Here is a 12,761-nt window from a genome sequence, read left to right on the forward strand (position 1 = left end):
CATGCATATATGTAGAAAAATCTCTTGCTCATCACATGTTTAAATGTCAGCGGGAAGGGAAGAATATATTATTGGAATATTTTTGGTTTGTTTTCTCTGTTCTGTCTGTCAGGATAATATTGGACATCGCTTACTCCAGAAACATGGGTGGAAGCTGGGCCAGGGATTGGGAAAGTCACTGCAGGGTAAGTCCAGTCCCTTGTGTCTGAAACCTTCAACTCCAGCCTTGGTCTTTAACAAAATTATTTCTGCTTTTTGTTCCTAGATTAGATTTTCTTTCCATTATTAATATATCCAAACAAATGCACTGTTGAGTTTCGTATTTGGCAGTTTGCAAGTAGAAGCTGCTGCCTCACTTGTTGGTGCAGGTTAGAGCTGCGTGTGTGGTGGATGTGTGAGAGTCAGCGTGGAGGAAAGAGGATTCACTTTCCACACTGACAGGGAGTGGTGCAGCTTCCAACTGTGCTGATGTTTTGGTGTTGAAAGAATTGAAGATTTGAGGTAGTTCCCATGATCTGTCAGCACTCACCGGGGTCAGAAGCCATTAGAAGGCCAGGAAAGTGGTGGCAGAGAATCTCTGGTTGAGAGAGGCTCACTCCTGGTTTCTCCACAGGACTGTCACAGGTTGGACTTATTCCTGCTCCCAGCAGTTTGTCAGAAATTAGTAAATCTCACTGGGACACCAAAGTGCTGGTTAGCCAGCACACACCAGACCTTGCTGTCTTGAGCCTGAATTCTTCTTGTGATACTAAACCCCATTTCTGTAGAAACCTGTGGAAGCATTTGAAGCTCAGGTGTGCCCTGAGCCCCTCAGTAACTCACTCATGTTCACGTGCCCGTAGTCTGAAGACCTGGGAGCTTGTAATCCGTGTTCCATGAATGAGCCCGTTAGAGATGAGGGTGTCTGTGCTGTGGAGGACTGTACAGAGGTAATGAGTTCTCTAAACTTTGGGAATGCTTATTAATCCCTGGACTAAGCCTAACCTCTCAGGCAGGACTGCCTTGCAGATTAATGCTTCTGGCTTCCTCTAATGTGGTTTCAGTGGAGTTCTCTGGTTGATGCATGGCACTCTCCAGTCCTCTCATGTCTCTTCTGGGGCCAGACCTCAGGTGGGGTTGTAGCTGTGACCTCTGGGCCTTTCCTTTGGGGTGTGGGATGTGCATCACAGGGTGGAACTCGGTGTGGTGTCTCTTTTGGGTGCCCTGTACTGCTTTGTGTGTCACCGTGTGGAAACACAGAGACTTGAAAAAAGGAAAAGCCTTGTCCCAGCCCCAGGTAGATCCCAAAGCACAGCCCAAGAGCCTGGGGTGCTGCAGGCTCAGGTGTGATGGAGTGAGCATGGATTATGGGACTAGGTCTGGAGTCGGGGCGGGGGGTGGTGGTGTCACCGTGTTCCATGGGCCTAGCAGGAATTTGCACTTTGAGTCTTGTCCAGATTTAGATGTTCCCCCTGTGCCTCTCTCTGTGCTGGAGCTCTTCTGGATGTCTCACATATCGTTGGAGCTCTGCTGATTGTGTGGAAGCTACAGGCAAATTGTGGATGTGGGCTCTGAGGGCTTTCCAGTGCCTCCTGCATGCTCACAGGAGTGAAAATAACCCACCAGTTTAACCCAGTTCAGTGCTGAAGCCTTCCTAATGTAGGTTTTGGAGCATGTGCAGCAATTTCAGCCCTTTTGGAAGGGAGTAGTGCCCTGTTCACCTGCCAGCCAACTTCTCCACAGGTCTGGGCAGGTAGAGGATGTGGAAGGGAGGCTGCTGCTGCTGCAGCTTTTCTCCTCTGAGTTCTCAGCAGCCAGAGCCTATGCCTGTGGCATTGGCGATGATTGTGTTGGGAGTGTTTAATTCATTATCCAGTGACCTTTCTACATGAACCTTAGATTGGCCCAAAAATCCAAATATAAAATGTCAGGAAGGAAACATTTGCATCCAATTTTAAGCTTATTCTAAGAGTTTGAAGAGTGAAGTAATTTGATGTGCAGTGAGAAGGGAGGAGCAGAACAGAAGTTCTTCCCATCTTCCACACTCCCTTGTTCAGTAAAGACCAGGAGAGGTTTCTAAAGAGATGTAGGTGTGTTCTTGTTAAACTCTTGCTTGACACTGCTTGGGCCAGAATCTTACACAGCTTGTGATGAGGAGGTGCGGCAGAAACAGAACGCCTTCAAGCAGCCTTGAACTGTGGCTGTGGTGTCTGACCTCCTGCAGAAAGTCCTTACATCAAACTCTCAAAGATTTTGGGTTGCATGCATGGAATTGATACCACATTCAGCTATTTTCTGTGCACTTAAAAGGAAGTGGATGAGTCCAGTGTGCTGAGTTTTGTGATGTTGCTTTTAATTCTAGATCTTCATCTGAGCTGGGGCTCCCTCTTTAGTTCTGTTGAATCTCAAAGTGAGGCTGTGTTACATCTGCCAAGCAGAAAAGTTTCTTTCTTGTAGTCTTGTCGTGTTGTTCAGCAAGAACCTCCCTGCAGGACTTTACCCTGTGATGGTTCCTTCATCCTGACCCACATCCTTCATCCATCACCCACTGAGAGATGGAATCCAGTGGTGAGAGTGCTGAGCTGTCTCTGGGTGGCACCTGCAACAGCCTAAAACCTACACTTGCCAATTGCTGGTGGTAAAATTTTGCTGGTGTGGTACACTGTGGCTCATTCTCAGGAAAATTCCAGAGGTGGAGGCATTTTGTACCCCTTGGGACAGCTGCCTTGTGGTGTAAGTCTTGTTACTGAGAAAAGCTGAGCTCTTGGGCAGGGAAGCACAGAGCCCATGCCCTGAGTGATGTGGCTGTCACCAGCTGTGTTCTGGCTGAAACATCTGCATCTTTCACTGAATTTGGGCTGTGTGCTGAGTGGAGCATCAGGCAGGGACAGTGCTGTCAACTCTGACCATGCCAGTGCTGGAGTCCTGCTTCAGAGAATTCATAAGGAATTCAGCAGAGTCATCCTTCAGCTCATCTCTTTTCCTGGTGTTTTTCATCATTTTTTCCCACAAATAACTTGTGTTATATTTGGAAATGGTGCTTCAGCTTGCTAACAGCCAGTGAATATGAATAAGCAGGAGAGGGGATTGTCAGTTGACAGGGATCTTTTTTAATTTGGAAAATATGGCTTAGGGAGCTGCTTTTCCATAGAGATATGTGCTGGTTGTGCTCTGACAAGTGAGAAAATGGTGCTTGTTGCCTGTTTTATCTTTGGGGGAATGCCTGTAGTTGGTAATCCAGAATTTTGTGGTCTCCCGAAGAAATGAAACTAGCAAAAGATCAGTTAAAAGTATTGCTTGACCTTCGTGTGAAGTCCTGTGCTAAATGAGCCCAAGGATTGTGAATAAATTAGGAGTTATATAAGTCAGGAGGGGAATGAGAGGGCTGAGGGAAATCTGAATTCAACCACACTCTAATGATTTCTCTTGGAATGAGTATTTCCCATTAAGTTAAAGTAGTATTATGAAAAGCCAGGAGACTGACATGCAGAAGTGGGATAATTTGAATCGTACATTTGAAAATATTTTTATAAGCTCTTTGCCTTTTCCCTGTCATTTTTTTTGACAAGTCTTGTTTGAAAAAAAAAATTGTGCTGAAAACTTCTGGATTTTTTTTTCCTTCTGGACTTGTGTGTTTAATATGAAGTAATAGTACTCTAGAGGTATATCTGCAAGACTGAAACCAGTAGTTTAATCTCATTTAATTAGACCAGGGGAAACTGAATAGGTTGTCCTGCTGCTTCCTGGGTCATAGCAGGGCCTGGGGAGGGTGGGCAGCTCTGCAGGGAGGGTTTGGAGAGGGCAGGAAGAAGGTTTGATGTTTACTGGCCATATGGAGGGGACTTTGAGGAAGGATTGACCATCTCTGGTGGACAGGTCCAGCCCATCCTTAGCCAGCATGGGTAACAACTGTATTCAACACAGATTTGCCTCTCTCAAGTTCTCTATTGTAAACATTCTTGCCTGATTGCAGCCTTGACCCTTTAAAAACAGCCCCACCACCTGTATAGAAGCAGTTACCTGTGTCCTGTATGATTAATTTGATACGTTTTAAGGCATTGATTTATTGCACATTCCCACAGTATTCCCAAGACCAAGATTATCCTGATCTTTTGTGGTATCTCTGAGAGGTGAATCCCAACGCAGTACTTTGCTGTGGCAACAGAAATACACAATTTGTCATGGCAGAGCTGCTCCTCAGTGTCTCAGCTGTGAATCAAGCAGCTCAGGTAATTTGGGGGCTCAGTTGTAGCTCTGGAATTCCTGTGTTTGCTTCTCAAGGGCTGAGGCAGCTCATTCAGTGCTTGGTTATTGTCATGAAAATGCTCAGAGCGAAACCAAAAGGAGTTTCAAGGTGGGTGGTTGCTGGTCTGTGCTGGGACTTAGATTATCTCCAGTACTCGGGAAACAGAAGCAGCGGGTGGTTCTGTTTAGGGCAGGGATGTCCCTTTTGGGGCAGGTCCTTGCAGTGGCAGGAACTTTCCCTGTAGCCTTTCATCCTGAAGAAATACCCTGCTTCCTCTGCCTATTTAGTAATACCTTCATGTTTGCTTATGTTTTTAGCCAAGTTTTGGCATCATTTCAGTGTAACTGTTCTGGAAGAACTGCTTCCATCTCCCTGGGGAGCAGCTCTGTTGATGTAACACTGGGAGGAGAGGGCAGGGCCGTGCCTGTGTCTCGGGAGCTCTTGGCAGTGCCATGCAGGGCTGGGAACCCTTCCTGCATCTTTGTTCCCTTCCGCTTAGGCTGAAAGTAATAAACCTGCACAGACTGTCAGGGCAGTGCTGTTCCTATTGACCAAGGTGTGCCCCACACTGATTGTATAAATCATCCTGGTGTTACAGGGAGCAGCAGTTAATAGAAAGTGCTTTGGGTTTATTTTATTTTTTCACGAGTACATCCAGCTAGGTAGCAAAGTCAGGTATAGCAAATTTGTTAGCAAATGCTAAAATCCAGTTCCTCCATTAAGCTGTATTTTTGTTGCATGGTTTTCAATTAAAAGAAAAGGCACAAGTGGATTTGTGCTCTGACTTGCAAATTCTGTGAGGATAAATATAGTCAGCACTTCCCCCCTCAGCATCACTATGGTGCAGTTCTTCTTTGGCACATTCCTCTCCAAATCTGTTCAGAAAAGGGAAAACATTCCCTCTTGGTCCAAGGGCTGAGCAGGGTGAAGAGCAGAAGTCTGACAAGTGCTGGAAGCTGCTCAGAGCTGCAGGTGAAGCCGAGATCCCTCGGCTCAGGCAGGAAATGTCCTCTCCTGGCAGCCCCTGGGGTGATCCCCAGCTGTGGGATGGAGCCGGATCCGAGTCCCCGTTTTAAGGCGTTGCCAGGTGGCTGCAGGCACGGCCTTTGCTGGATGTTTCTCAGGCTGTGGGGAGCAATAAACAGAGCTTTGACCACTTCAGCAACTGAGATCAGTCACAAATGTGATCACTTGGCAGCTGCAGCTTGGAGAAATGAGCTCAGGGTTTGAATTCCAAAGTCTCGAATCCTGGTGCTGTCACCTGCTCACCAAATGGCTTCAGCTCAGATATTAATGTGTTTTCCATTTGTTGGCTCCTCTGATCTTGTGGAGGCAGACGGTGGATGTATGTCAGGACTGTGAACGTGGAACAGTGAGCATCTGAGGGACTGAGGGGTGTCAGATTTCTTTCTGGGTTTTGGAGCTTTGTAATAAATACAGGAAAACACAGGAGAGGCAGATAAAAATGCTTAACAGTGCCTTTATTCATTACATATGGGTTGGTTTGGCAGTCTTACCCAAGAAATAGCTGTGATCACTCTCTTATCTTCTTGTATCTTCACATGTCCCCACAGGAACCGCAATCCTGGCATGGAGGAGCATTTCCATGCTTTTGTTTGCAACACAAATCATGCCAGTGGTTTTAAGAGTGATGTTTTCATCTGAACTTAGCTTGAGAAACCTGGCCTGCTGTGGCTGCTGTCACATCTTCACTGCTGTGTTAAAACCCAGCAGACCACAGACCAAAAAGGAAGTTTGCTCAGTGCCTCAGTGTCATTTGGGGGAAGCAGTTGCCCCCTTGTTTGCTTTTGGAGGTGCAAGATCTTTCCCTTGATTACAGGTGGTGAGTTTGTGTTGCTTGAGTGGGTGTAGCCAGTGAAATCTGAAATTATTGTGCTTTCAGTGCCACGTGTTTGTTGTGACAGACAGCCTTCACCTGGCTTGGCACGAGGCCTTCTGGCCCTTTGTGCTGGTGCAATGGAAGAGTAGTTTTATTAAACTGGGAGAGAGGAGTGTGAGGCAGGGAGAGGCAGTGCTCATGCACAGCCTGCCTCGCTCCTCAGTGCAGCCCTGAATCAGAGCAGACCCTTCAGCCCTGTCCACTTACCAAGATGAACGTAGACAGCACTTTTACCTTGAATTCCTATCCTGAATCAACCAGGAATTGTGTTTTTGCTCCAACACCTTATTTGTTGCTCTTTAATCCATTGCCCAGCATTTGGGGTAGGGATGTTTTTTGAACCAGACTCCACTACGTTTCTTCCCCTGTAAAAGCTCAAGGAGCTCTGCTTGGTGCCTCAGTGTCAAACCTCAGCATGGTTTTCTGCAAGTGGCACCCTTGGTTTGTGTGTCTTTGAAGTTTTGAGCTCTCACTGGAAGTTTTCCATGTGATTGGGATGTTTACAACTTGACTTTCTCTCATCATTTCTCCCCAGCTTAGTAAGGATTAAATTCACAGGGCAATTTCTGTCTTCTTGGAAAACACTTTCTCCTCTCTGGAACTTTGTTTGCTGCCAAGGATGATGGACCTTTGTTTGAATCTCTTGATTGTTTTGACCCCTTCCAGAAATCTGACATAAACAGGATGAGCTCACAAATCTAATTCCTAAAGGGGATCGGGATTAAAGCTTGCCCTTGTTTGTTCATTTGCTTCTTGCAGCAGTTGGGATGAGTTTGATAACGTGTCATTTTTAGCCAGTGAGGAGTACCCCAGGCTTGTGCATCAGTGAAAATGAATGGATTTTCTCCCCTCTCTCTTTTTGATGTACTGAATGAGGAGTCTGAATTTTCAACAGGACAGCTCTTGGTTTCTCATAGACTCTTAGGGAGCCCCGTGCTGCCAAGGCCACCACTAACCCCTGTCCCCAGGTCCCGTATCTGCACAGTTTTTAAATCCCTCCAGGGATGGGGACTCCACCACTGCTCTAGGCAGGTTCTGCCTAGGCTGGACAACCCCTCCCATGAAGAAATTTCCCCAATGTCCAACCTAAACCTTTCCTGGCGCAATTTGAGGCTGTTCCCTCTTGTCCTGTCACTTGTTCCCTGGAAGCAGAGCCCAGCCCCTTGTGCTGTATCGAAACAGTCCCAGCAGTGTTGAGTGTTGCAAAATCCTCATCTTTAAAATGTAGCTCATTCATGAGTACAGGGACTCCTCCCTACTTCCCTCTTCCCAGATAGTGCAGCTGAAGGTGAGCCCTGTCCCTGGGGATCCATTCCTGCAGATGTTGGTTGCTGACTTCAGGCACCTGTTTCCATTCCAGAGCCTGCAGTGGGGTTTGTACTGACTGAACAAACCAACCCTTATCCACCAGAGCAACCCTGTGCTGTGGTCATGAACCTGCCCTGCACACAGCTGAATGAGAGTCCCTTTCCAGGAGCAGCTGAAAGTCCCTGGAAGATTGTGTCTTACTGTGGGTTTCAGTTGCAGCATAAAGATAACAAATAAGGAGAAATCCTCCATGTCCAACAAGATCAGATGCTGTTGTCTGTGTCCTCTGGAGATGCTGAGTTTCTGAAATTATCCTCCAGTGACAAGTGTGATACCAATCAGTCCTCTAGGATTGGATCCTACAAAGCTTGTATCTGGGGGGAATTTCTATGAAGATGTCAACAAAACAAGCAGGATTACAGTTCTTGTGTTACATCTGTGGTGCTCACACACTGTGCACAAGGGACACACTGGAAGAGATTTTATTGAATTATGTTAGTATAGAATTTTTGGGCTACTTTTTTTCATCCTCTTATATCTGAATGCCCCTTTAATGGAGAAATTTACCTGTTGGGATAGGACAAGAAGTAGATGTTATAAATTAAGTAAAGGTTCAATTTACATTAGGTATTGGGAGGAAACTCTTCCCTGTGAGTGTGATGGGGCCCTGGCACAGGGTACTCAGAGCAGCTGTGGCAGCCCCTGCATCCCTGGAAGTGTCCCAGGCCAGGTTGGACGGCGCTTGGAGCAACCTGGGTTAGTGGAAGGTGTCCCTGTTCCATGGAGGAACTGGTTTTTATGTTCCCTCCCAACCCAGGCCATTCTGGGATTCTGTTGCCATGATGCTGTTTTTGGAGGGAGGAGTTCCTCTGAATCTACAAATCTGATGAAAACTGTTTTCTGTTTTGACTTGTTAAAAAAAGGATAAAACATGGGCTGGTGTTGACAATGCTGGCATTTCCAGGCAGGCTCAGATGGCAACTCCAGCTGGGATATTCCCATTCCAGGGGGCAGAGCAGCATCCGCACCGTGTCCAGAGCCAGAGCATGGCACTGAACCCACAGTCCTCCATATGCAGCGTGACCTGTGTCTGATAGCAAAGCCCTGAAGCCTTAGGATTAATTTTCCCAAGATTTATTCATTTATAGCACGGGGGGGGGGGAAGTATTTGCTCGTATCCAATAGCTTTATGCAGTTAAAAAGAAGGGAATCTGGAGAAGCCTGCCTGGCCACGTGCTCCCTGCTCCACTGCAGGGCTCTGGGAAGGGATGGCTGTCAGGGTTTGTTTGGGTCTGAGCGATTTTTCACAAGCTGGGAGAAAGGTTTTCCCATTTCTTGGGGAAAGGAAAGCAAAACAGGTACAGCAGGTCAGTTTGGGAATCTTATTTCATTTCTGAGTGCAGGGAATCATTGCTAACCTAATTTCCTTTGAGATTGGGTTTTCTAAGGTGTGACTCTTGTGTGAGCTGTTTATTTTTTCCATCCTGCTGGAGGTTCCTGCTCTGTCCTCTCCATGAGATTTTCCCTGTGTGTGGAAGTGTTTTATGCAATAACCCTCTCTGCTTTGGGGTCTGCAACCTATGCAGTGACCAGTCTGTGAAGGAGTTTGCGTTTTGCCTCAAAAAGAAAACAAATGTCGTAAGGTGCAGGGGGCTGGGACAGGGACACAGCAGGATTTGCCCTGGGAATTAGCCCTCCATGTGGCACTGCTTGCAGCCCTGCTGAGTGGCAGGAAGTGTGAGAATGCTGGGCCTTGGAAGCTCATGTTCCCTTCAAAGCGTGCTGGTGTACAGGAAAGCTCAGCAGGGACCCCAAACCTTGGAGACTCCGACGTCCAAGCCACATTTACCTGAAAGATCCCATTGTCATGGCCAGCAGTAGGATAAATTTTCCTTGAGGAAGTTCCTTCAAAGGAGAAGTCATGAGCTGAGCTTGGGGAGTCCCGTTTCTCCCTTTGGCTGTTCCCCATGTCCCACCTGGCAGCCAGCGGGCAAGGGTGGCCCTGAACCTGTCCCTGTCCCTTCACCATTGTGGCTTTCCTTGGACAAGGAGCGAGGCCACCCCAGTGCCCAGCAGCATGTCCTGCTGCCCCAGCTGGCTCCAGGGGCATCCATGTGAGGTTGGCACTGCTGACACAGCTGTGCTACATGCCTGGATATGCCACTTGTCACCTGGATGTCACACATGAGGTTCCATTCATAATGAAATCATGGTTCCGCTTAAAACAGAGGCATCGCTTTTCGCATGGAATATTCTCCTCTTACTTGCAAGCAGGGTTCCTTTTGGCCCAGAATATTTGTTACTTCCTTAAGATCTGATTTGTTTCCTTTTTAAATTGCCTGCTTACATGTGCCTCAGTGCCTCCTCGGAGCGGGGCAGTCACCAGGAGTTCTCCCAACACCCAGCAGGAGTCAGAGCTGCCCCAATGGCTCCCTGGTTCTGCAGGGCACATCACGGTCATGGGGTGGAGGGGTGAGCAAGAAGCCTCCTGTTATTTTTTTTTTACCCATCCTCCCTGCCAAACGGCCTATTTTCTGCCCCTAATGGTTTTTGCCTAACAAATGGTGTTTCTTTTTTACAGCGTTATGATCCTGGACTTGTTGTGGTGATGGTAAACTTAGCAGTGGTAATTTTTAATTTTCAGACTGAATTACTCCTTTGTCATCAGTGCACCAATGTTAGGCTTACTTTCTCTGTTGTAGCCATCATCCTTCTGCTTGGTCTTTCATTTTCCTTTCCTTTCCTTTCTTTATGCACACTTGTCTGATCCTTGTTCATGAAAGGGTATTGCTAAGAAGGGATGTTTCTGTTTGTGTTAGAACTGCCAAAATCAGTTTAAACATAAATTTTTAATACTGTCCAAACTTGATTTTTTTTTTTCTCCCAACACAATGGGCACTAGCACTTGCTACTGCAATTTCCAAATAGATTTTGAATTTTAAAAAACCAACCTAAAAAACTTTGACTGCCTTAGAAGGCAAAAGTACTGATGCATTGTTTGTATGCAGGGGTTTACCAGGCCAATGAGGCTGCATTGAAAGATCTCAATTGCTGGAGAAACAAAACAAAAACAAACCAAAAATAACCAAACCAAAACAAAAAAGAAAAAGCTTGAAAAAAATTTGAATAATAAATTGTTGGCACTTGGTGCCAGCCATTCCATTTGGGTTCACCACTTACCAGTAAATCCCTGAGACGTTATGAAAGTGATATTGCACCTAGGAAGTCATTTTTATAACCTGTCTTTAATTTGGTCCTTTTGCTAAAAATTGCAGTCACTGCTTACTGTATTATACCATTGGGCATAAGAGAAACCTTGTCAAAGATGAGCATTAAATATCCAAAAGAAAGCTCAATCCAGACTATTTCAATGGTCAATGTGATCACTACTTTTGGACCTGATGGATACCTGTCTGCCAAATTCCCAGGCATATCAACAAAACCATAAAGCAATTAATTAAATGGATTTATTTCAGAATAAAACCACATGTCAGTACTTCAAGGTTCAAAAGCCCCTCTAGGGCTGTGTTTTTGGCAGGAATTATGGCTGATGCTGGCAAAGAGTTCACACCTATCCAGGTTTTCTGAGGCAGTTTTAAAGACTTTTGCACATGTGGATAGCAGTGGAATATTTCGGCATGACTCCAACGTGTCAATCTTTTAGCCCAAAGGTATAATACCTGTGTATGTGTGTATAACAAAAGAGTTGTTTACACCAAGAGCAATAATAAGGGAAGTAAACATTCTGTTTTTTCACTCAAGGTTTGCACTGGAGAAGGTAAGTACTTTGTCAGTGGGTTACATCACAACCACCAGTGCCAGTTGTGATGTAAAAATCAAAATAATAATAATTAAAAAAAAAAAAAAGCTGTGGTAGTAAAGTGCTTGTCTGCCCCATTTTGCTTTGTTTGGCTGGTTATGAGTGGATTAAAGATATGGTTTTTTAAAAAAATAAATCTCCAGCATAGTTTGATTAGTTCAAAGTCAATTTTCTTCGCAACCAGTCCTTTTCACAGCTTACAGGTGACACGGCAGGGCCAGAGCCCTGCTCAGGGGCTGGGGGAGCAGGGACCCACCCCTGGCCTAGACTGGGTGGTTGGGATGGAGGAAGTTTGGCTTCTGTGCCATTATTCTCCTCAGCATTCCTTACTCCTGGGGAGGGCAAAAGCTGATGGGAGGGAGGCTTCCACATCTCTTACAGTGAAGTTCTAATCAATTATTCATGAGCTGCAACAGTGAAATGTGATTAGCAGCTTCTTCAGTCTTAGTGGGAAGATGAGGAGCCTGATGTGGAAGCCTTGAGAAGGCTCAAGTCCTGACATATCAGCCCTGCCCCAGGGCTTGTCATAGGGGAACATTAACCACAAGAAGCTTTTACATGAGCAGTTAATGTTCAGAAAAATGCATTTATCATCCTGGGTGCCATTCGGAGCTGGGCACAGGGTTGGCTGTAAGCTGTGAGAATGGCTTGTGTTTGGTTCACTGTAGCTTTCTGGTCTCTGCACTCCAAGGCAAGATCTCTAACCACCCAAACCCAATGTGTACAGTGAGCTGTGGTGCTGGGCTGCTGCTGACCCTTCTCTGTGTGTTCCTCTTCCAGGGAGGACAGATCCCATCCCTATCGTTGTCAAGTATGATGTCATGGGCATGGGCCGGATGGAGATGGAGGTGAGCTCCCCTCACCCCTGCAGGGCTTCTGGGGAGTGGGTGGGAAAGACATTTCAGGTGAGAGTTTGTGCATCCAAGGCAAAGAACAGCTTGCTCTTGAATCAGTGCAGTAAGAAAACACTTATCTGCAAAATGCATCCTCTGTTTATCCCTGTGAGCCTGAGTTCTGGGGTCTGGATGCTCCCCAAAATCCCTGGGCTCTGAGATTTCCCCTCCCCAAAGCTGTCATGGGCCTGCCAGGGCCCTCCGCATCAGGGGGATTAATGACCTGTTTTACACTTGGGGTGACAAAGCAGGGAAAGCAAAGTACAACTTGCAGATTCTGTTTCAGCTAAAGTTGTTAAGTTGTGCTATGTGGTAGATCTGATAGTGCAATGTATTTATGGACCAAATTGCATCTCTTCTCTATTTTTTTTTAAACAGCTCGACTACGCCGAGGATGCCACGGAGCGGAGGCGAGTGCTGGAGGTGGAGAAGGAAGACACCGAGGAGCTGAGGCAGAAGTACAAGGTACAAAGAGAGGGTCATCAACATCAGTGTCTGTGGGCTGGTTGGGCGAAGACCTGTTCTGATGGGGCTGAGTTCTCCTGGTTCTGCTGCAGTGATGGTGGTAGAAATTCACTGCTCTTGGGTTTGGTCATTGTGAAGATGATTTATATT

The 12,761-nt window shown here is 46.3% G+C and overlaps 1 protein-coding gene across 4 annotated transcripts in view; it reads left to right on the forward strand.

Annotated features, from left to right (window-relative positions):
• The window catches only part of GPATCH8 (G-patch domain containing 8), a 56,424-nt gene that overhangs the window by 24,073 nt on the left and 19,590 nt on the right, over positions 1–12,761 (forward strand). For 2 of the 4 annotated variants that reach the window (XM_053965083.1, XM_053965084.1), the window contains exons 3-5: positions 113–185; positions 12,034–12,101; positions 12,525–12,611. In XM_053965083.1, the coding sequence (XP_053821058.1) occupies positions 113–185; positions 12,034–12,101; positions 12,525–12,611 (228 nt within the window). Of the gene's footprint in view, positions 1–112; positions 186–10,014; positions 10,060–12,033; positions 12,102–12,524; positions 12,612–12,761 lie in introns of those variants that run through there. The other 2 variants (XM_053965086.1, XM_053965085.1) reach the window with 2 other exon arrangements.

This window comes from Vidua chalybeata, chromosome 26 (assembly GCF_026979565.1).
Source record: "Vidua chalybeata isolate OUT-0048 chromosome 26, bVidCha1 merged haplotype, whole genome shotgun sequence".
Lineage (NCBI taxonomy): Eukaryota > Metazoa > Chordata > Aves > Passeriformes > Viduidae > Vidua > Vidua chalybeata.